At 37.0% G+C, this 25470-nt stretch overlaps 1 protein-coding gene across 1 annotated transcript; it reads right to left on the reverse strand.

Annotated features, from left to right (window-relative positions):
- Window positions 1–271: 271 nt before the first annotated feature.
- Window positions 272–24914, reverse strand: LOC125830306 (peroxisome biogenesis protein 3-2-like). The gene is made up of 7 exons (XM_049509508.1): window positions 24738–24914; window positions 24230–24391; window positions 23919–24118; window positions 23710–23840; window positions 20822–20949; window positions 1234–1461; window positions 272–742 (listed from the first exon to the last, which is right to left on the reverse strand). The coding sequence occupies exons 1-7, from the start codon at window positions 24740–24742 to the stop codon at window positions 487–489; spliced, it is 1110 nt and encodes a 369-aa protein (XP_049365465.1). The 5' UTR covers window positions 24743–24914; the 3' UTR covers window positions 272–486.
- Between the last annotated feature and the right edge of the window lie 556 nt (window positions 24915–25470).

The following is a 25470-nucleotide window of genomic DNA, read 5'->3' on the forward strand; positions in this document are numbered from 1 at the left end:
CAAACCAAACACTGCATAGAGAAATCATTTTAACATAACTAATGCAAATATAACTAATACAAGCATAACTAATATCATCATTATTAATACAACATATTCAACACTATTCTTATGCACCTTACCAAACGACTACTAAATATATAGACACAACCTTAACTTCCATTTTCTTTTAAAGAAATAAAATTAACAAATGTAAACTACACATAAAAATTCAAAGAAAAAGAAGTTAAAATTTATATAACATAAGCTAACAATATTCAACAAAGTTTGGCAAAAAGAACATGGCACACACCCAGAAAGTTGCCTCAATCATTAATTCAGGCTTGACCAAAAAAACTCTCCACTTTTTCTTCTTATTTTGTTCACATTTGAACTCCTCAAGCAGAATTTTCTCAAGCAAGGTAACAACTAACACTTAACCAAAACCCAAATGTAAAATTTTACATCCAAGCCTATGCTAAAGCTACAGTATAACAATGTTCCTAACTAAGAAGCAGCAGTACTTGCATACAACACGGTGAAAAATATTTCTATTTCCGGTATGTCTTGGATAACTTGGATATACCTGTTTCTATTGGGTTCTTCGAGTAGGATCTGATCCATGTGAGCGATTCGTGGAAGAAGTTTAGCTAATGGCATACCTGATGTTAAATTGGCATCACCACATAAGACACTTATGTCTTCCATCAGTACATCCACAGCTGCTTTTAGTAATATGTCTACGATATTCCTGAATTCGGTACTGCCCAACAAAAAGTTGGACTGTCAGTATATTACTAACAAATTTACCACAAAGGCACAAGCCAAGAAGATTAATATTGAAATGGAATGTAGGAGAAACTTAAAACATTGAATATTTTCCTTAGTTTTTGAGTTCAGCCGCTTTACAGGGGGCATGAGGGCTAGCTGAAAGAAGGGAAATTCATTTGATATTATTCATGATAAAATCAGCTTAAGAAGATGCAAATTTTACATCAGCTCCTTCCATTCTTTATGATAATGATAAAAATGTATACATGAAAACTACTTCACTATGCCGTGCTCCAGAGCAAGTTACCTGTTATGAAGTAGTCTTTTCACATAACTTCCAGAAAGTAGCATTTTTCACATGATCGATCATGCTAACTAGTGCAGTAAAGAAACTTATATTTGACTCACAACATAATGATGAACTTAAATTACCTTAGTGAATGTTAAAATGCTAAACACAGGTATAGCAAAAAAAGTGTGTACCTTGACAACACTGCTCGTGTCTCCAGCATAAGTTGTTCAAATTTGGATGCATTAGACAGATCTGTGCTGCCAGTGCTCGAGCTTACACCTAAGTTATTTCGCTTAGAGTCCTCTGGCATCAGAAAACTCAGCCAGTGATGAGGACTTCCTGTGCTCATGAAGGTGTTCAATATCTGAATAATAGTATCATGAAGTACAGTAGAGTTGAAGAAATCCTTCAGCTGTTTTCTGCAAATTAGAAGTTCTGAGTTGAATATAAAGATCTTTCAGGCAAGATATATAGCTTTCAGATATACATGTGGACGTGGTGGATAAAACAAAGAGTAATCTGCACATATTTTTGGTTCAAGAAGAAGGGTTAAATGTCCCTTTCTATTAGCTCTAAATCTCTCTAAGTTTTAATGATGACACTTAACTTATTTGCAGGTCACGATGGAAAGTTCAATCAAGGATGCAAATCAAGTCGAGAGGACTTGAACCCCAATTCAAGGAGATTACATTCCCAAAAATACAACGGGAGCGAATCACAAAGGACCAATCAAATCAATCCAGCAGGGAAAATCAAATCGTCCTAATTCTGGAAGAGAACACATCAGCAGGGATATCAGCGTCCAGTCAAATCCTCTAATTTTGGAAAGAAGAAAATCAGCCAGCTACGAGAAATGGCATCCAGAGAATATGCAAGGATTGGTGCGCACCATGTCATCAACACCGACACTAATCAAGATCTCAATCATGAAATCTCATCTCGTGTGATTGGGAGAATCCCTTGGGTTACCTTAGAGCAATCAGCAAGGATATCAAAGGAATGATCTCCTTCAAGATTGAAGACCTTGCAGAAGCCTTTATAAAGAAGACCACATCAAGTGTAGATACACACAACTTCACTTGAGCAATCCAAATTACTTCTATTTGTTACTAAAGCACTGTACTAGCTTATCAGTGTAAACAAAAGAAAGAAGAAAATAGGTAGCTGTACGGGTAGAAGGCTCTGGCACAAAAGCATAACTGACCTCACATCAGTTCAAGAGAGATTCTACACAATCATCTTGACACTATGTAATCAAGTTACCAAGCCAAGGGAACTGAACTAGGCACCACATTGGTGATCCGAACCAGTATAAATCTCTGTGTCATTTATTACTTATTTCATTACTTGCATTTTTATTTATTTGCTTTGCTTCACTAACTCTCATCGAAGGAACATAGTCGATTCCCAATAAGTACGAGTCGACTACTAAATCTCCTTCAAATTAATAAGCAGTCAATTCAACCCCCCACCCTACCCTGTAAGAAGTTGGTCTCCTTATATGGACTGGGACAAACCTCCCCTCATGAGCTAGCTTTTGGGGTTGAGTTAGGCTTATGTGCCATATATTTACATAGTATCAGAGTCAAACTCATCCCAATTTGTTCTTCACCGATGTTGGGCCCCCATTTAGAAGTGTTCATGCTCCAGTTGAGGTCTGGGCATGAGGGAGAGTGTTAAGAAGTCCCACATCGATAGAGGGATGTGAAATTGGTCTCCTTATATGGACTTTGGACTTGGACAAACCTCCCCTCATGAGCTAGTTTTTGGGGTTGAGTTAGACTTAGGTGTCATATCTTTACGTAGTATCAGAGCCAAGCCCATCCCAATTTGTTCTTCACCGATGTTGAGCCCCCATTTAGAAGTGTTCACGCTCCAGTTGAGGTCTGGGCGTGAGGGAGAGTGTTAAGAAGTCCCACATCGGTAGAGGGATGGGAAATTAGTCTCCTACTTTGATACCATGTTAAATTAGGTCTTAGGTCTAACTCACGTTCCAAAAGCTAGCTCATGAGGAGGTTTGTCCATATAAGGAGACAAATTTCCCATCCCCTCACCGATGTGGAACTTCTTAACACTCCCCCGCACGCCCAGACCTCAACTGGAGTGTGAACACTTCAAAATGGGAGCCCAACATCGGTGAACAAAAAATTGGGATGGGCCTGGTTTTGATACCATGTTAAATTAGGTCATAGGCCTAACTCGCACCCCAAAAGCTAGCTCAAAGGGAGGAGGATTGCCCAAGCCTTATAAAGAGTCCACCCATCTTATTAACCACCAATATGAAACTTTTTGCTTTAACACACCCTCTTGAATATCAATTGGTATCAAAGTAGCTCTCACATTCAAGTTGTTAACAACACGTCAGGCAAAGATCAAATGGTTACATATCAAATTCCCGGTGCTATTCTACAAGACGGTCACTCATCAAAGCAACCTCCATATTTCAATGGTCAACACTACTCTCACTGGAAGAAAAGGTTTAGAATATTTGTTCAATCAAGCGACTTCCAAGTATGGGTAGTGGTCAAGAAAGGACCAAAGCTTATTCCAGGAGTCAACCCAAAGGAGTCTACAAGCAACACTGATCTTGAAACCTTTGAAGTCACCAAGGAACAACAAGAGGTAATCCAAACTAATGCTAGAGCCATAAGTTTACTTTACTATGCAAAAAGCAGAGCAGAGTACGAAAATATATCCACATGTGACACTGCTAAAGAAATGTGGGACAAACTTGGAAGTCACATATGAAGGTACCTCCAAGGTCAAGGAAGCAAGAATCAGAGTATGAGCTATTCAAAATGATGGAGGAAGAAACTGTTGAATCCATCTTCTCCCGTTTCAGCAAGATTGTAGGAGAACTCAAATCGTTAGGAATGATTTACTCCAACGGACTACAAGTAAGAAAGTTAATCAGAAGCTTGGAAAGCCACCATTCTGGAAGAAGGAGATCTGGAAAATTTAACCTATGACAATCTACGAGGAAATCTCATGGCCTATGTGCAGAATCATATAAATAGACACATCAATGAAGAAAAAAGAAAACAGTTGCTTTCAAGGTTGTAGCTCACAACGATGAAGACGAAGATGATGAAGAAAGAAGTGAAGCTCTTGCATTAATAAATCAAGGAGTCAGACAGATCCTAAGGCAGAGGAAACAAAAACCGCAACAAGGATTTACAAACAATGAAAATCACAAAAATGACGATAGATTCTATCACTGTGGAAAAACTGGACATCAAACCAAACTGTCCAGAGCTCAAGAAAAATAATTATTGGAGAAATAACTATAAAAATCTTTGAGAGCCTGGAGTGATGAAGATGCAACTGATGACGTACACACTGAGATCGCCAACATCTGCTTCATGGCAATTGGTAAAACAGGTGAGGTACATCCTACCAACTGTCCAAATTGTTCTAACATTCAAGCTTCTGTAGATCTTGTAATTGATGATCTTCAAAAAATAATTGATGAATATAAGAAATTGGCCAAAGACAAGAAAGATTGGCAAATTCTTCTCGAGGAAAGTTAAATTGAAGTTGGCTTACTTGAAGAGGAGCTGGGTGACATTAAATGCAATTAAATAACATTAAGAAATCACCCAATCAGAGCTCAGTCAGATCAAATAATTCTTATTGAATTGTGTTGCCTCAAAATCACTCTTTCCATCCAAACTCCTCTGAAAAATCCTTGGCTGATTTTTTTCTCTGCAAAACCTTATTACTATTATAAACCTACATGTTTCTCATGTGGAGAAATTGGTCATAAATAGTTCAACTGTCAGTTCAAAAGGAATCTGTTTGGAAAATGGATTTGGAAACCAAAATTTTCAGGAGAAACAATATCTAACCATCAAGGACTCAAGAATGCTGGGGTACCTAGAAGAAACTGACTTATCCGTTTTGCAAGAACACACCAAGAAGTCACTCAAAAAGGGTATGTGGGTGAGTGGGTCACTGACAGCGGGTGGTCCAGGCACATGACAGAAAATAAAGAACATTTCAAATAAGTAAAAAGGATAGACAGTGGCTCTGTCAAATTCGGTGACAATGCAAAAGGGGAAGTTGTGGGAGTTGGAGCTATAACAATCAAGCCTTCATGTGATCTAATTGAAGTATATCTAGTAGATGGATTTAAGCATAATCTGTTGAGCACAAGTCAACTCTTTGAAGCAGGTTTTCAAGTATTGTTCGATGCAAGTAAGTGCACAATTCCAAATGCCGCAAAAAAATTACCATCATTGGCAATTGAGTCGAGAATATCCGGCAGTCATAAGAAGGAACTTAATCACTCAATCCAAGTACACCAAGGAACTCATTAAGAAATTCAGGATATGGAAAAAGGAAAAGCTTTTGGCACCGTATGAATTTATCCACTTGTCTAGAAACTAATGCGCCTAGAAAAGACGATGAAAAACTATATCGTGGAATGATTGCATCATTGCTCTATCTTACTGCCAATGGACCTGATATCATGTTCAGTGTGTGCAAGTGCGCCAGATGTCAATCCGCTCCAAGGGAATCCCATTTGACAGCAGTCAAAAGAATCATATGATATCACATCGGAACTCAGGATCACGGACTTTGATATCCTCATACTAACAATTTTGATGAAAGTTTTGGTACCAAAGTTGTACAATTTGATTCATCCATAGAGATGTAAATTTATAGTATAGAAAACTAAACTAACTAGCAATCAGATCCCTTGATTCTAGCAGATTTGAGAATCAAGGGATGATTTTATTTGATCTAATATCCTAACCTATTCAATAGCATATCAGATCTGATTCTGATTTTATAAGATCAATTTAAATCCTACAAAATCATATCTGATGAGACTTAGATATTTACAAATCAACACTCCCCCTCAAGTTGACATGTAAATATCTATCATGCCTAACTTGCTTACAAGAATTTCAATTTTTGGTTTAAACAAGCCTTTTGTGAAAATATTCCCAATTTGCTGATTTGTTGGGACGAAAGGCATGCACATATTTCCTTCTTCAATCTTCTCTTTTATGAAGTGCCTATCCACTTCAACATGCTTTGTTCTGTCATGTTGAACTGGATTGTGAGCAATGCTTATGGCGGCTTTGTTGTCACAATACAACTTCATTGGTAACACAAACAATTTTCCTAGTTCTTCCATCATCTTCTTGAGCCAAATCATTTCACAGATCCCATGGGCCATAGATTGGTATTCAGCTTCAGCACTGCTACAGGCTACGACATTCTGCTTTTTACTCTTCCAAGTTACAAGATTTCCCCAAATAAAAGTATAATATCCTGATGTAGACCTCCTATCAATAGTAGAACCTGCCCAATCTGCATCTGTAAAGCTTTCCAATGCCCCTATCTTGATCTTTTTTTTCCCGAGTGAACTTTTCAGATATCTTAGAATCCCGTAGACAGCTTCTTGGTGCTCTTCCTTTAGAGATTGCATAAATTGACTCATTAAGCTTACAACAAAAGTTATATTAGGTCAAGTGTGTGATAAGTAGATCAACTTCCCCACTAGTCTCTCATATTGACTTTGGTCAACTGAATTTCCTTCTTTGTTTCCGAATTTTATATTCGGATCAATAGGTGTTTCAGTTGGACGACAACCACTCACCCCTGTCTCTTTTAGAAAATATAGTACATACTTCTTTTGTGACACCATAATGCCTTCTTTTGATCTTGCTACTTCCATGCCAAGAAAAATTTCAATTGACCCAAATCTTTGATATCGAACTCCGAGGCCAACTTTTTTTTGAATTCTTCATTTCGGGCAAGTCATCTCCTGTAAGTATGATATCATGGACATACACTATCAGGATAGTTGTTCCCTCAAGAGAGTGTCAAATGAACATGGTATGATCTGCTTACCCTCGAGTGTACCCTTGTTTTTTACTAACTGAGTAAACCTCTCAAACCAAGCTCTTAGACATTGTTTGAGACCATAGAGAGATTTCTTTAGGTTGCACACTCTAATTCCATACCTTTCTTCAAAACCTAGAGGAGGATCTATGTAGACTTCTTCTTTAAGTTTTCTATTCAAGAATGCATTCTTAACATCTAGTTGTTGAAGGGGGATCAAGATTGGCAGCAATTTGTCAAAAGAACCCTGATTGAATTCAACTTGGCAATTGGAGCGAATGTCTCAAGATAGTCAATCACATAGGTCTGAGTGAACCCTTTTGCTACCAAACATTAGGGGTGTGCATCGGTCGGTTCGGTTCAATTTTATGTATTATTGGTTCGGTTTATCGGTTTTCAATTTTAAAATATGTTAAACCAATAACCAAACCAATAAGATACTCCCTCCGTTTCACAAAGAGTGACCTGGTTTGACTTGGCATGAAATTTTAGAAATAAAGAAGACTTTTGAATCTTGTGGTCCTAAATTAAAGTTATGTCAAATGTACTAAGCTACCCTTCAATCTTGTGGCTTTAAACATGCCACGTGGAAAGCTGAAATTAAAATATCACCAAAAAAGGAAAGAGGTTATTCTTTTTGAAACAGACTAAAAAGGAAAGGAGGTCATTCTTTTTGAAACGGAGGGAGTATTTTTTATCGGTTTTGGTCCTTAACGGTTCGGTTTTTGGTTTAACCAATAAGAAAATACTTATAAAACAAATATATGACTTTTCTAATAAATTTGATGCGAAAACACAATAATGTAACTTTACAAATGCTCATAAAATAGAAACAATAATAACAAACATGAAAAGAACTATACAAGCGTAACACAAAGAGAAATTAAGAAGAATGGGGTTCTTACTTTAGATTTTAAGGTTTTGTATAATGTGAAATTGTGAACTCAAAGTCATTGTGAAGTGTGAATTGAAGCTAAAGGACAAAGATAGTAACTAGTAAGATATTGAGATTAATATATAATATTTATGTACAAGTAAAAGTAGTAAATTACTAGTCTTAATGGGTTATCGGTTTACCCAATAACCCAATATTAAAAACCAATACCGAACAAATAACCCAATAATTTTTTTTGTAAAACCATTAAAAAACCATTAACCCAATATCCTAATAACAAACTTTTATCGGTTCGGTTTTTGCACACCCCTACCAAACATGCCTTATACCTCTCCAGGGACGTATTTGATTTAAATTTGATGGTGAACACCCACTTGCAACCCATTGTTTGCTTTCCACGTGGCAGTTCCACCTTTTCCCGGGTTTCATTTCTCTCAAGAGCATTCATCTCCTCTAGAATTGTCTCTTTCCACTTGGGAACATTCAAAGCATCCTGCACATTTCTCGATATCTCCATTCCAGATAATTGAGAAAGAAAAGCTATATAAGAAGGGGACAAGTTTCTATATGACACAAAACTTGACATGGGATCGTTAATGACTTTTCTTACCCCTTTACATTTGGCAATTGGAAGATCAAGGTCTAAAGTAACAAGGGGCAAATCAAAATTAGGTTCTGTAGAATTACCTTGTGTATCAGTGAGATCTTGCGGGGTGGACATTTGGTTCTGATGAGAATCCTTGATCTATTTTTCTTGGTTCTGATTTTTCTCATGTAAACCTGTAATTCCTTTGTTTGTTCCCTATTCTTGTCATTAGTAGTATCATGATTCATGAAAAGACTTTATTGTCTCAGTTTCATTGTTTAAGTTTGGATCTCTTACCTTATCTAGGTTGTTATTACCAAAAATACTATTTCCCGTATCTATCATAAAAGTTGGATCATTTTTTTTCCTTACATGCGAGATCAAGAGGATCCTTATTATCCCTCGAATCTTCTCTATGTTTCTCCCCCGGAAGATGAGTTCCAAAAAACAATTGAAATTTAAAAAGGGTGGCATTCATTGTGACAATAACCTTCTTAGTATTAGGGTCACAACACTTGTATCCCTTTTGACTAAGGGCATAGCCAACAAAAACACATTTCTTAACACGTGGATCAAGTATACTCCTATTATGATCATGAATATAAACAAATACACTACACCTAAAGATTCTCAAGGATAGGTTAGCGGTCAATCTGAAAGTAGGGAAGTATGTCTTAAACATACTGAAAGGGGTTTTAAAACCTAGAACACGGGAAGGCATCCTATTAATAAGATAGGTGGATGTTAAAAGAGCTTCTCCCCAAAGAAATTCAGGGACTTCACTTGTGAACAATAAGGCACCAGTTACTTCCATAAGATGCCTATTTTTTCTCTCAGCTACTCCATTTTGTTGGGGTGTATTGGGACATGAACTTTGGTGCACTATTCCCTTGGGAGTGAAAAAAATGCCTAGTTAGTCATTGAAAAACACTCTCCCATTATCACTTTGAAATATTTGAATCTTCTCATTAAATTATGTCTCACCCATAACATAAAAAGCCTCAAACATATGTTTTACTTCCCCTTTGTCTTTCAATAGGTACACCCAAGTTAGTCAAGTGTGATCATCTATGAAACTCACAAACCATCTTTTCCATTTACAGTTGCTACCCTAGAAGGTCCCAGACATCACTATGGATCAACATAAAAGGTTTTGTTGCATGATGATTTTTGGGAAGAAAAAGATGAACATCTATGTTTAGCCATTTCACAAATTTCACACTTAAAGAGGATGCACTTTTATTCATAAACAACAGAGGCAATAAGAGCTTCAAATAATGAAAACTTGGATGACCAACTCTACAGTGCCATAACATAAATTTATTATCAACTAGAACAGATTTTGAACAAGTTGAACTTAGATTTACTGAATTGTCACCATCTTCAAGAAAATAGAGACCATTAAACTCTCTAGCATTGCCAATCATCCTCCCCGAGACCCTGTCCAGAAATACACATGAAATAGAGTCAAAGATAGCACGACAATTAAGGTTTTGAGTCAATTTGTTGATGGACAAAAGATTATGAGACAATTTTGGAACATGAAGGACATCAACTTGGCTGTCCCTTTTCCAGCAATTGTTGAGAAGGAACCATCAGCAACTTTGACTTTTTTATCTCCTGCGAACGGAATGTAAGTCGAAAAAAAATGGGAATTCCATGTCATGTGATCACTAGCCCCTGCATCTATGATCCAAGAGATAATACTAGTTGAATCTGTACTCACAAAACCATATGGTACATTACCTATTTGGGAAAAAGAACAAGTAGGAGTAGAAAGATCAGGTTTACAAGTTTGGAGTTGAGATTGGAGAAGTTTGTGCAGTAGCTCCAACTGTTCCCTGGTGAATGGTGGCATTTCTGGAGAAGATTTCAGCCTTGATTCTTCACTAGTACACTAAAAAACCTGGCTGCCATGGATGTTTGCCCTTTTTTTATTCTAGTTAGACGGTTTCCCATGGATTTTCTAGCAAGTCTCATGAGAGTGCCAGTATTTTTTGCAAAAATCACACCACAGCTTCTTTTTCCTATCATGATCATTTTTCACAACAACTAGAGCAGAAGAATCTATATTTTTTGTTTGCAGATTGAGATCTATTTTTAGCAACATTCCTCCTTGTTTCCTCTCGCCTAATCTCAGAAAAAGTTTCCCTCAAAGTGGACAGTGGATTTTTTCCAAGAATTCAAGAACGAAGTTCATCGAATCTTGGTTCAACCCTTCTAGAAATAGATAAACCCTCTCATTTTCTTCCTTTTTCATTGCTTTTACGCTATCCATAGGACACTTCCATTCATCATTATAGCATGGATCTAATTCTTGCCATAGGGAAACCATCTCATTATAAATAAATAGTAACACCTCTCTCCCCTTGCCTAGCTTTCCACAATTTAATTTTTTTTTAAATTTGAGAGATATTTTCTATATCAGAATAAGTCTCTCTAAAGGCCTCCCAAACATCCCTAGCAGTGGGAAGAAACAAATATGGTTTACCTATGGCAGGTTTCATGGAGTTTAGTAGCCAAGATATTACCATAGAGTTTTTTTTATCTCCAGATGTTCATTTTCAGGTCTCCTGGTTCAAGCTTTCTCGGTTCTCCAGTTAGGTGTTCAAGTTCTCCTCGGCCATCAATTGTCAAACGAACAAATTGCACTCATTCCAAATAATTATTTCCATTCAGCTTGTGAGAAGTAAGCTGAAAAGAAAAATGAGAAAAATCGCTGCCTTGGTTCATTGGAACTTTCCTAATAAGACTCTTAGCTTCTATCGATGCTGTTGGGTGAAGTAACCCAGTAAATGTTGTTTTAGTCATAAGCAACACAAAAATGAAGCTGCTCTGATACCACGAAAGTTTTGGTACCAAAGTGGTACAATTTTATTCACCCATAGAGATACAAATTTATAGTATAGAAAACTAAACTAACTAGCAATCAGATCCCTTGATTCTAGCAGATTTGATAATTAAGGGATGATTTTATTTGATCTAATATTCTAACCTATTCAATAGCATATCAGATAAGATTTTATAAGATCAATTTAAATCCTACAAAATCATATATGATCCAAGTTAGATATTTACAAATCAACATTTGATCTAATTGGTTACTCAGATGCATATTTTGCAGGTGATAAAGACAGATCGCAGAAGCACCACTCATCTCGTGGCACAGCAAAAAATAAAGCTCTATGGTCCTATCCACAACCGAAGAAGAATACCTAGCTCTTGGTAGTTGTGGGACTCAATAACTGTGGATGAAACATCAATTTATCGATTATGATATATATTTTTTTTATAATGTGCCTATTCCCTGTGACAATACAAGTGCGCTATTAGTTTGTCTAAATACACCGTGCATCACTTTAGAGCAAAACATAATGACATTAAGCATCGTTCTATTAGAGAACATGTTGAAAATGACGATTTTCTCAATAATTCATTGATTCCAAAAATCAACTTGCTGATATTTTTACAAAACCTCTTTTATAAGAGACATTTTAATTTTTGCGTGATTGCTTAAGTGTCACAAATTCTCATTCATTTATTTCCTCTTCTTTATTAGATTATTTTGTTGCCTTTTGTGCACTTTTCCATGTTCTGACACTCGTCTTTTTCACCTTCTAAAGACTTCCCATCTCCTCTGCATATTTTGTTGATTTAGTGAAAGGAGAATTCAAAATGAGTATGATGGGAGAATTAACGTTCTTCCTAGGGCTACAACTCTGACAATCATCAGAAGGAACTTTTATCACTCAATCCAAGAACACCAAGGAACTCATTAAGAAATGTGGGATGGTAGAAGGAAAGCTTTTGGCACCCCTACGAGTGAGTCTGTCCACTTGTCTAGACACTGATGCACCTGAAAAAGACGTCGATGAAAAATTATATTGTGGAATTCTTGGACCATTGCTCTATCTTACTGCCAGTAGACCCGATATCATGTTCAGTGTGTGCAAGTGCGTCGATTTCAATCCGCTCCAAAGGAATCCGATTTGATAGCGGTCAAAAGAATCATATGATATCTCATCGGAACTCAAGATCACGGACTTTGGTATCCTCATACTAACAATTTTGATCTAATTGGTTACTCAAATGCAGATTTTGCAAGTGACAAAACAGATCGCAAAAGCATCAGTGGTACATGCTAAATCCTCGGAGAAGCACTCATCTCATGGCACTACAAAAAACAAAGTTGTGGCCCTATCCACAACCGAAGCAGAATACATAGCTCTCGCTAGCTGTGGAACTCAAAAAATGTGGATGAAACATCAATTGCTCGATTATGATCTATTTTTGGATAATGTGCCTATGATCTGTGACAATACGAGTGCTATAAGTTTTCTAAATACACCGTGCATCACTCTAGAGTAGAACATATTGACATTAAGTATCAATTTATCAGAGATCATGTTGAAAATGACGATTTTTTCCTAGAATTTATTGACTCCGAAAATCAACTTGCAGATATTTTTACAAGATTAGAAGAGAGATTTTGTTTATTGCATGATTGCTTAGGTGTCACAAATTCTCATAAATTTATTTCCTTTGCTTAATTAGATTATTTTTTTGCCTTTTTTATGTGCACTTTTGCATGTTCTGACACCCGTCAATTCACCTTCATCTCCTTTGCATCCCTATATCTTTACGCCCCTTAACCTTTCTCTTCCAACTGTTCATCTTCCATACACCTCTATATCTCTCTGCTCCAAAAACCCTTCTCCTCATCTCAAACCTTCTCTGTGCGTCTCTTCCATGACTAACACCTCTCAAGTCTCCCTCTGTCCAAGCAAGAGACTGAAAAACCCCGCTGTCTCTTTCTCTCCTGTTGAGATTTCGGACTCTTCTATGGAGGATCTCCCTGCGTCCTCTGCCTCTAACAAAAAATCCACCCCTTCTGGACATGCAAGCAAGAAGCACAAAGCAGATTCCGTGGATTTCAAACCAGAGGACCTGCAATTGTTCTGGAGCTCAGTGGAGAAGGCCAAGTTCATGACTTTCAAAGACAGAACTTCGGCTCCTGGACGAGTAATTTGCCTCAATCAACTGGATGGCTCTCATTGCCCTGTGAGTATGTATTTCAATTTCCAGAAACTGCATCTTTTCTTCTTACTCTGTGAAAATGAAGTGTTTGAGGAACCGGTTAAAATGTTCTATGCAAATCTTCGCGTCTCTAAGGACAATGGTGAATTAGAAACCCTTGTGTTGGGGTATCGCATTGTGCTCAGTCAAGATCTCCTTGAAAAGGTTTTTGGAACTAAGTTCTCTGGAAGAATTCCCTTTTTTAGCAGAAACTGGCCTGATGATTTCGAAGTTACTCTCGAAGAGGCCAAACGAGCCATTGCTGAGAAAGGTTCGAATCTTTCTGATTTTGGACCCTCTACTATCTGTTTTGAACATAGAATTCTGGCTCACATCGTTGCTACTACTCTGCTTCCCCACAAAAGCTCTCTTAGCTCCCTCACTATTCGAGATGTTTTTGTTGTGTATTGTCTGATAAGGAAAATCAAGATTAATTGGGCTGAATGGTTTCTCGGTTACATGGAGGAAAGCTCTCAAGACTCCAGCGGGTCTGCTAGTCTACCTTATGGGATGGTGATCTCTCGCATCCTTAAGGTTGTTGGGGTAGATCTGTCTGAATACACTGCAAACAAGATCTCTGCTACCTATGATCTCACAACCTTCGCCAGCATGGGATATACTTTTGCAAATGGAAGGTGGACAAAGAAAGCTCTCTACAAGCCTAAGGTGGGATTTTCAGACGAAGAAAAGGCTACTGCAACCTCTGAAATAGACATCCTAACGGTGAGTGTAGCAGAATTAATGAAAGAAACCATGGAGATCAAACACACGTTAGCTGCAGTGGTTGATGGCCTACAGAAGGTGCAAGATTCCCTGTCCAGCATTTCTACTCTATCTGAAGGCACAAGTTCAGGTATGGGAAATCTGAAGCTTCAACTGAACCACCTGCGCAGTGAAGTCGTCAAATCCTTCAACAAAGTTCTCAATCAAGTCGACTCCAAGGCTGCTAGAGTTGAAGTTTCCCAGAATGAACTTGCTACTGGTGTCCAGAGTTCCTACTTCTCTCTCTCCAAACTCACTGAAAAGACCTATCACTCCTTTGAAGGGATCATAAACACTCTGAACTATTTTCTTGCTGACCGCTGAATTACCTCCTCTTCTTTTTGCTTGGATGTACTTATTGCCCTGTTTGTGGGCGTTTGAACTCCCTCCTTTCTAGACTTCTTTTATATGATGAAGGGGGAGATGTCTTATGTTCTGCATGCCTATGAACTGCTGTTTTGCTTAACTGATTTCAAGCTTATGAACTGCTATTTTGCTTAACTGATTTTACTCCTATGTGTGATTGCCTATTTGATATGTGATGTGTAACTCTATATCAGTCTAGTAAAGGTTGTATTGTTTTGTGCATTATTACAGGTCTAGAACCATCCTCCAAAGCTAACTGGCCATTAAAACTAGGAAGTGATCTGAGTCTCCTTCCACAATCCTTACCCTAGTCTTGACTCCATCATACATGTCCTTGATTGAGTACGCCACAGGTACACCTCTAGCCTCCAAGCAACTCCAAAGATCCTCCCTTGGTACTTTGTTCGAAAATATATTCTAGGTCGATGCAGTGTTGTCAAAGGTGCGCTTAAGCCCTAAAGTGAGGCTCAAAATGTGTTGAGCATTTCGCCTTGCTTTATGTGCGCTTTAGTGTCATCATCAAGGTTCTAAGGCATACTTTTCCTTGCCAATGAACATCTATTGAAGAGTTGACACTAAATAATTGATATTTCACTTTATCATAAAAAAAAATTCAATTTCCTTGTCCATATATTTGTCATTCATGTTTATAATTATTAGTCTTGGACTAAATACATATATATATATATATATTTTTCTTCTCCCTTTGCGACTTTTCTCATTAAAGCCCACGCTTTATTTGCGTTGTGTGCTTAAAGCCCCAATAGACCTTAGAGCTTTTTTGCGCTTTTCGCCTTTGATAACACTAGGTCGATGAACACCATGTATAAGTCCTTCCTCTCCCTATACTGCTTCACCAGTTTCCTAACGAGATGAATGACTTCTTTAGTTGAGTGACCCAACATGAATTCGAATTAATTTTCAAAAATTGTCTCGCCCCTCCTCACCCTCGTCTCCACCACCCTCAACCAAACCTTCATAGTAAGGCAAAATATGAAAATCCTAGAAAATGATATTTCAACTATCTTGTTTTTTTCTGGGTGATGAAGGAGAATGATATGTCGACATATCAACTCCAACTCAAGTTCAAGAAATTACGTAAGACTGGAGAACCTATTGGCTTGCCCGTGGCCAGCAATTGGAAGGTGGCAAATGAGCAGTTAATCACATTTATCTAACTATAACATTTGCATTGTATATCATCCATCTAGCTCGATGTTCATAGTCATTCATTTCTAGCTAAACATTCTAGATACAATAACAAAGAAAGTATTCAAATAAGAAATGAGAATAACACAAATCTGATCTCATCTACTGCTTGCAAAGTTAAGATCATAGGCGCGAACACTACTCGGTCCTTACTGAAAAAATTGAAATTTCAAATCGCATTTGAGCGAGGGTTACAGTTGAAACATCCCATTCCAAGATCATCAATTTTGTATTTTAGATTAGTTGTTAGCAATCGAAAAATATAGGCATGCTTTATAATAACACATTTAGTAAAAAGACATTGATTTGAATTTGCAAAGCAGCCATAAATATTGTTTTCAAGTCGAGTAAAGACAACATGTTGCCCCACAAGTGTTTTACTTCTCACTCCCCTTCACAAACCCCAATGCCACTATAGACTGCCTAAACTTTTTTGCATTTAGACGAGTACATCAACATCAGAAGCAAATCTAGAATTTGAACTTCACGGGCTCAGATTTAGAGTCTTACCACAATTTTGCAACAATCCAACCCCTCGTTTTGAGTTTTAGCACCCCGTTCCTTGATTTGAGACTTTGCATTGGTTCATATAATGTTTTGGACTTGTTGGATGTTTAGTTTGGGACTCAAGGGTACTGTATATATGAGGTGACGAGTACATATGCAAGTAGAGGGGTTGTACATACGGGATTCATATGTGTTATTCCACACTTTAATTGTTATTTTCATGTCATGACAAAGTTGTGCATTATCACATGCTAGTATAATGTTATAGGCATCTCTCATATGCTAGTTTGACATTAAAAATTGCATGCATAACAGGTTACATGGTTGGACTTACTTAGCTATGTACTTTACACATGTATATCTGTTGGTATATGTGGTTCACATATATTTGTGATATTTGGCACATGAGTAGTCGCTTATTGTTCGATTTTAACTTACTCCTCGATTTTTATTATTACCTATTATTTTTTTATGCTTCAGTTATCGTAGTAGTTGTTCTTTTCTTTAATATTTTCATCCTGTGGCTTCTACACTAATGTATACCCATTTTATAACTGCTTTAAAATACTTCTCTTACGTCGAGGGCCATCAAAAACCTCTCTACCTTCACAAGGTAGGAATAAGATCTGCTAACTCACCACCCTCCCAGACCCCACTTGTGGGATTACATTGAGTATGTTGTTGTTGGCAAATGAGTTGTCTGTGTTGATTGATACAAATGTGTTGAGTTGTCCATGTTCTAATAAGGGAGGCCAAGAGACTCTAGATATGGCATGTGGATATGGATGTCATAAGTCATTGTTCCCTGATCAACACGAGCAGTGTGCGCACAAGTTCGACTCGAAACCGACGAGTTTTTGGTTATATGTTATGGCATTTGAAAATGATTGTTATTAAGTAACGTTTGAGTCTTTTTAATGCATTTGATTTGTAGACTCTTGTTGATGCATTTCTTTTTTTTTTTATAAACGATGCATTTCATTTAAATGTTGAATATATGGACTGTGCATATCTATGTATGTCATGTTTTGAATATTTATCTCTTGTTATTGTGGTATTGCCATCTATATACTGCACAGGGCTTTAAAGTATTTTCGATACGAAACCTCGTCACTACTTTGTTGGTGACGGTCGATTATACTTATTGAATATGTGTTGGTGTACTCGTACTGCACTTTGCACTGTGTGAGCAAAGACTTATCCGAGTACCTGCGCACTCGTTTGTGATCTTTGGAGTTGGTATTGAGTTCCATTGGTGAGCCTCCTACTTTGATCCAACGGTGACTAGTCTTTGTAGCTTTCTTTATAATATTTTCTTTACAGATAGACTTGTAATATTCTGATTTAGTTGTACTTCCACTCCTAGTAGCTCATATATTTATTTTTTAAAATTGGTAACGTTGTATTCCTCAGCATTAAGGATATGTTGGAGACCTTCAAAAAGAAGCAAAAAGAGAGTAGGAGGAAGTGCGTTATTGTCTGTATAGTTTTCTAGAGCAAAGATCTAGCAACACATTTATTTTGTCAAAAGATTTTTGGCAATGAAAACCCCAATCTTCTAGCATGGGAACTGATCTTAGGCATATTTATATTCCTAGAAAGCTAATTATGACCGCATTTAAGCTTAGTTTGAATTCAATATGTGTTCGTTTATAGTTTTATTGAGTCTTTTGGTTGTCTACGAGCTAACCAACATGATTAGTTGTGTAGGTGAGCTTAATCGGAGAAACGAGCACGAAAATGGACAATGGGGAACACAAAAGATTCAAGGCAAAAAGAAGCAAGGAAGAAAAAAGAAGAAAAGGATTCCAAGGCAAGGTCGTATCTTCTCCGTGTCGCGGGAGGGAGTTTCAAATTAATTCGAGTGAAGCAAAAAATTAGGCAGAACACTCCATGGAGTGCCCGCGTCGCGGAGAAGGGTATTGCATCAAGACTCAAATCAAATATGTGCCTCTGCGTCACGGAGAAGGAGCCTCATTTTAATTCGCGAGAGTCGATTTGAGGTAGAGCAGTCCGTGTCACTCCCGCGTCGCGGAGAAGAGACCAAGATTGCAGAACAAAAATCTGGGACTCCCTCCGCAACGCGTCCCTAAGGCCTAGTTTTGGCCGTTTCGACTTTTAGTATAAACAGTTAAATATTTTATTTTATTAATCATTCTTTTTCTGGGTTTTGAAGAACGACGACTTGGGAGAACGTGTTCACCATTTTTAGGGTTCTTTCCTAAACTCTTTTCCTTTTGATCTCTTTATGTTTATTGAACATTGCTTGATCGTATCTTGGATTATGAGTAGCTACATACCCTAGTTCTAGGGTTGTGGCTACAGGATGATTGTAATCTATTAAGTTTTCATTGGGTTAATGTCAATTATCATATGAATCTTTCTTATGTTCTTGCTTTTCGTATTTCGTGACTGATCACCATTGAAATAAATACATTGTCCACATTGAACTCAGGAGAGGAATAAGAGGATACAATGTGGGACATAAGGAGCATGATTAATTCTAAATAACTAGGGTTAATTTGTATCTAGGATATGGATATACCTAGAAATCATGCTTGGGTCACTATACAGGAAGAAATCGTAATGCTCAGTATTTAATCCATCCTATCCCCGCTCAACGATGTAGTTAGGGTGTTATTTATCGTAGGCGATTAGAGGTCGGAAGACCATGATCATACATTTAACCTTGTGATTCATTGATTCGATAGTTGATAAATACCCATATAAATGATATTGATTGCATGAATCCTGATAGAAGCTGCAGCCCTAGACTTTACCCAATCATTGTTTTCAAACCCTCGAAATTGAATCGCGTTTGTTACATTTTGTTGAATTCTTAGAATTAGAAACTAAATCACTTTTGAAATCTTGATAACACTTGTGCTTAGCTGGAAGTTAGAGAAATTGAGTGATTCTAAGCATAAGTCCATGTGGGTACGATACCTGGCTCTTTATAAGAGCCACTTTAATACTTGAACGACCACGTGCACTTGCGTGTGCGATTTGGGCGCAACAGGAACGTCTTAAATGCATGAACAACGCAAGCATGACTTGTCATCGATACTCCTGGCCTTGTACACACCACTCGTCACACTATGGGAGTTGTCCATGGCTGAAGTCGCTACCTTGATTGCAAGAAGGGGGATGCCGAATAATCCAACATAGACCTCATAGTGGTTTTCGTGACTGATAGGTATAGTAATAAAGGCTTTCAAGGATGTTCCTAGCAACGTTAGGATTAACATAAGCATGTCACCAATCAGGACATTTAATCCTGACCTTGGTTCAATTTCAACATGGCTGCTAATCCAGTAACTGCGGGCTAGAGGGCGAAAACCATTCTTCCCAATCAGTAAAGCTCTAAGGCCCTATCTATAGTAAGGGGGCCTTTCTTACTCAGTAGAGCTGAACAAGATTAGACTGGTTTTGCTAAACTCATTCTCAAATGATTCATCGATGGAATCAGGCCTGGGTGTATGAAAATTTCTTGTGATTTCCCTTCTTTCTTTGACATAGGTATTGAAGTGCGCCTCTTCACAAGGGAGATTAAAGTGCAATGAAATTCCTTAAGAGTTGAATATGCTTTGTGAAGCATCGCGTTTAGCGGTAATCTCCACATCAAAAATAAAGGCCATTAAGGATGTACTTGTTTTTACTATTTCTGGTTTATGTTATTCCCATTAAACTTTATATTTCAGTTTGGTTTAATGATTATTTTTGTTGATTGGTTTGCCTGAAGGGGTTTAGGTGCTATCGTGATTTCGACATTTAGTTGAATTGGGTCGTGACAACTTGAATTTTACTAGGTCTGAAATTGATCATATGTACTTATGTAGTGAATTTTAACACATACACTGAGTCCAAACCAACGTTACTGGGTTCAGATGAACCCATGCCTTACCCTCTACATCTGCCTCTGACAGTAACACTTCCATAACCTCCCTCCCTGCACAATTCCAACCTATATCTCCATCTTATGTCCTCCAGGTTGACTCACTCCATGAAGTCTCTCTTCCCCATTCTGAATCTCTCCAACAGATATGGGCCTCTAATTTCCAGCATTTTGCATCTAGATGCTCAAGATTTTATCACAGTCGGAATCAGCCATAAGAAGAAGAATACAGTTCAGCATAGATAACATAAGATCACTACTTTTAAGTATGGCTATACAGTGATGGTAAAACTTAAATATGAAAGTTGAAATTGGAGTAACGAGGGCAAGTCTATGGCTTGAAACTTGGAAACAGTTGAGACTTGCTCGTGCATATTCTCAATTATATTGATTTTGCAGTCCCTCTTAACTTGGAGATTGACAACTCTTTTGTTTTTTGGCAGAAAAGGGAGAACTAAAAGGTTTGGGAAATCTAATTATCAGCTAGTAGTCAGTAACTCAGTTTTACCACGTACCAAACATAAATGCGATAAATGATACTGAACCGACCAAATACCCAACAGCAAATGCACACATACTGTGTTGTTTTGAATGGTAGAGGAATTAAGTAAGAAATAAAAGGCATACCCTTTTAGGACTTCAGAAGTTGCTCCTTCAAAACTAGAGATTAAGGTGGGCAGGCCAAAAGAAGTTAAATAATCTGCACTGGCCAGAAACTGCTGCTGGTCGTTTCTGTCAATTAGATCAATTTCACCCTAAAAACAAAACAGAGTGTACTTCTCCAATAAATAAAAGAACTGTAGGTTAAATATGTACCATCAATCAAATCAGCTTTATTATAGGAAAGGAAAAAGAAAAGCAATTGCAAGAAGCACTGAAACCCTGGGCATAAAATAATTAACACAGTAATCTTGATTTTCTTTCTTCCTTCGGTAACAACTAACTGAAATTCCATTCATTTTAAGCTTCTCACAAAACCCGCTTCCTCTGTTTCTGTTTGAATATGGACCACAAGGTTCAAATGTTCTCTGTTTGTTCGTGCATACACACACACACCTACATATTGTTTTGAAACGTAGGAAGTACAAGAACTAGTCAATTTAAGATGTTGAATATTTTCCAGTTAGACTTTCCTCATTTAATATCATGAAGCACCACATATATGTATATATGAATAAACTTTCTTTTTCTTTAACAAGTAGAAATTTTAATAGAATAAGGAACCCAGAAAAGATCGCAAATTCGGGTACAGAACCCATATACTCAGCGTTAGATCCAGTTCTACCAAGAAATGTCCCTTATCCAGCATCAACTACACATTAGTCTCCTTATTTCTAGATACGTTTCTTCTTGTGTGTAGGTTCTACATATGTTCCAGCTTCTTCGCTTTGTTGTTAAAATTAACTGCACATAAGAGTCTCCTTAGTTCTGTGTTTGTATTCAGGTACCTAAGGAATAGTCGAGGTGCGAGAAAGCTTGCCTAAACACCACTGTTATAAGCAAAGAGAAGTTCTATGCTTATATTTTCACTTCCCTCCTTCAGTTTGTCATTGTTTCCACATATTTCTTGCCCACTCTACCTCAACTAAGTTAATGCAAATCTTACAATTGTTCTCATTCTGTTGGTCTAAACTGAATTAATTAAACTGCAAGAACATGATAAAGCAAAGAGAAAAGAAAGATAAAGCTTAGCAAAAAGATAGAATTGAACAACCGGACAGGCATCTTTTGTGCATACAGCTCTACAAGAAAATTGACCCCCCTCCAATAGAAAAAAGAAAGAATCTATATTGTTTCGTTGGGGGTTTCCAGGAAAAGACCATCGCATATTCCTCCAGTTCCTTATAAAAGATATTCAATCCATTAGAATAGAAGTTAATGAGGGTATTTATGTCAAGCAGATGTGTAGCTTCAAGTCAAGGACTTGCATGATAACATTTTAATGTGAAAAGGAATATGAAAGTGAAAGACAAATTAAGATCCCTTATGTGACAACGGGGAAATTTTGGAGACAAAATTGAGTGCCAGGGTGTCCAAGAAGAACCTGAAGACGATGGCTAACATTTGAAATATGCATAAGTATCTTCTAGAGAGTGATGACAGATCGAAGCATCATGTCTGGTCAGTTCATTTAACTATAATACACAAAAAGACTACAAAAGGCAGTTTGGTTCATTCAATCCCCCAGAAAACTCTCAAACTTGTGGGCTGATGTCTGTTCATATCGTTTCTAGAGAGCCCATGGACCTAACCTTAGTCTAAACATTATTGGAATTGTCTCTGCTATCCTACATCCATGATTCCATGATTTGGAAGTGCGAAAGAGAGGAAGCAGAACCTCATAAACAGAACCTGGTTCGATAACTCTTTACTTAGTTACCTACTTCAAAAAAAAATAACTCTATACTTTGCAGCCAAGCATGGAAAGCCCACTTAGTTAGGGAATTCAAAGATACTTAGGTAAATAGCAAGGTGCTCTTATCAACTATCATCAGAATTTCATGGAGAATGACCTAAATATTGACCTTTCGGTAGGCTGTACCATTTATGGGCCTGAATATGCAACTGTACAAAGCTTCCACTACATCACAAACTTGCAAAACCTAAAGATACCAAAATTACACTCTGCCAAGAGGAGATTATTACCAAAATTTTAATTTAGTATGTATAGTTACATAGAAAGAGGACCTACACCTGAAATATGCATTGTAAAAGCTTGCTAGTTTTATGGATAAGGAAATAGTACATATTACCATCAATGAGTTCGAAGTAAAATAACTGATAAGAAAATATAACCCAGCTTTCATTCACATTGTACTTTTCTTTCAATTTATATTGTTAAATGTTAATAATTCTAAGCAACAGACAATCCACAAATGTAATCACTTGGTGAACAGATATTTTTTTAAAAAAAAAATTATAAGCTAAGTAAAGATGATAGAGACAGAGGGAAGTTTCTACAATAATGAACAAAAGAACTTGGCTCTAGGCACAAGATGGATACTGAGAAGAATAAACAGGGTAGTTAGGAGACAAAAACAAAAGTTGGAGGTTAGGAATTTGAAACTAAAGAAGGTTTATGTAAGAAAATTAACACTTGGAAGGGTGATAGAGAGTATAGAAAGTTATCAGTGAAATCCTTCAGTTCTAATGGTTTGGATATGTTGCAGTCTGGGGGGAAGGTACACTGCTATAGCTATCAGTAAGCGTGATCTGGATGATTTCAGGAGCTGAAGCCTAACATAGATGCCATTGCCAACTCTGATGCAGTACTTACAAGAACTGAGAAGTATAGACCTTCTCAAGTACTGAATTTCACTGTAATTGACCTGTGGACTGGTTCGTTGTTCCCAGCATCAACACTAATCAGTAGTTTGTAATCTAAAATTTCACAACCTTAGAGATTTTAATTAGCAACAAGGCTTCCCTAATAAACAATTTAGACACAGTGATCATCATAATTGCAAGCTACCAATTATAAAGTCATAAACAAGAAAAGGGGTAGCAGTTCTTACAAATTGGCCAGAACCTCCAATGCCACGTGCTGTGTCTATATAGAGATGTCTCCCTAATATATATACTTGAACTCTAATATATAAGCTCAGGAGTGTTGCAGCCCACAGAGACAACACCATTCTTGTAAAACCTGGAAGATCACAAACACACAACAAGATAAGACAACTACTTCAAGTCAAATTTCAATGCATGAACCCATTCTGCATACTTATAATTTTGAGTCTGTCCCATAGCTCGAGCTTCTGTGCAGCTGTTAGACTATTTGGCAGATCTTTTCCTTTCATCAATCTCTCTGTCAAGTGCGTAAGGTCCAATTCTTTTTCTATCTGACTACGTAAACATCGCACTACATGAGGCAATGTTGTTGAATCAGCTATTCTTTGAACGTTCTCAAAATGTGCCTTCACCCTACCGATCAAACAAAACCAGTTCATCCATTAATGACGTTAAGCATGACGAAACTCTTTAGAACAGATAATACACTCCAAAAAAATAAAAGCAAAAAAGAGAAATCTTAACTGGAATTTAATGAGTTCATCACTTCTCCTTTCCTGTTTGAGTTCTGTGTGATGATCAGAGAGTTTTCTCCTATGTGTGTCATACAACTTATACAAAAAATACCCACTTCCCAGAACACCAAGTGTAACATATGCCTTTCTCCTATATCTTATCCAAAATTCCCTATTCCAAGAAAAACAGAGTCAATACTGAATGATAAATCAATCAAATATGCCCGAAACACAAACTAGTTAAAGTTGACTGTATGCATTCCAATAAACCTAGAGTCAGAGACAAAATTCAATTTTTACATGTTACTTAACTAACATTATAGTGATACTGTAAATCACGGGCATAGTTAAAGTCGACTGTATGCATCATCAATATGCATTTCAATAAACCTAGAGGCAGAAACAAAATTTAATTTTACATGTAACTTAACTAACAGTATACTGATACTGTAAACTTCTCCCAGCTTGAAAACCAGTAGAGAAACAAATACATAACAGAAAAATGGAATTCGACTAACCACATTCAAGCAATTTGGTGTCGGTATCCACTGTTTGTTTCACCGGCCTTTGTTGCGAACAGAGGGTTTTGGCTATTTGATAGCTGCTTTGAAGTTTGAACTTCCAATTTCGAAATAGGCATGTGTGTTTGTTTGGTTGGAACATTTAACAAAATAGCGGCTTCAATTATTAGTTACTTGTGAAAATAAGAAAAGAAATGAAAGTAATTTGTAGAGTTGAGAAAAATGAACCCAAGTAGGGTAACTTGGGTAAAAATGGACCCAAACCAACTTGATTTTTATTTGGTTTGTGTATGGTTTGGTTTCACATTTTTAAAAATCTATGATATTTGATTTTGTTCAAAATATATATATATATATATATATATATATATATATATATATATATATATATATATATATATATATAATTATATACACATAATGTTATTTTATTAACAGTTTTAAGGCGGGAATCAAGGTTGGAACAAGGAAAGAAAGGGTGATTGGAGAAACAAAGAGATATGGAAATGTCACGATCCAGTTTCTCAGGTCATGATGGCACTTACTATAACTCATCAGTAGGTAAGCCAACTTGTAACCTGGAACAACAAGTAACGGGTACAAGGGTAGAAATGAAGCAAGAATAAACAATTAAAAGAAATAACAGGAGAATAAAGCGGAAGCAACATATATACACAAAACAAAAGTTCACTCCTAGAACCTGGAAGTCACAACTACAGAAATACCACAA

The sequence above is a fragment of the Solanum verrucosum genome, unplaced genomic scaffold, assembly GCF_900185275.1.
Source record: "Solanum verrucosum unplaced genomic scaffold, falcon-dt-bn FXZP01000228.1, whole genome shotgun sequence".
NCBI lineage: Eukaryota > Viridiplantae > Streptophyta > Magnoliopsida > Solanales > Solanaceae > Solanum > Solanum verrucosum.

Coding starts and splice junctions, on each gene's coding strand:
- LOC125830306 (XM_049509508.1), bottom strand. Junction 20,950..23,709: donor TTGGAGGTTCTGGCCAATTT/GTAAGAACTGCT, acceptor TTTTGTTTTTAG/GGTGAAATTGATCTAATTGA. Junction 1,462..20,821: donor ACTTCTGAAGTCCTAAAAGG/GTATGCCTTTTA, acceptor TCTAATTTGCAG/AAAACAGCTGAAGGATTTCT.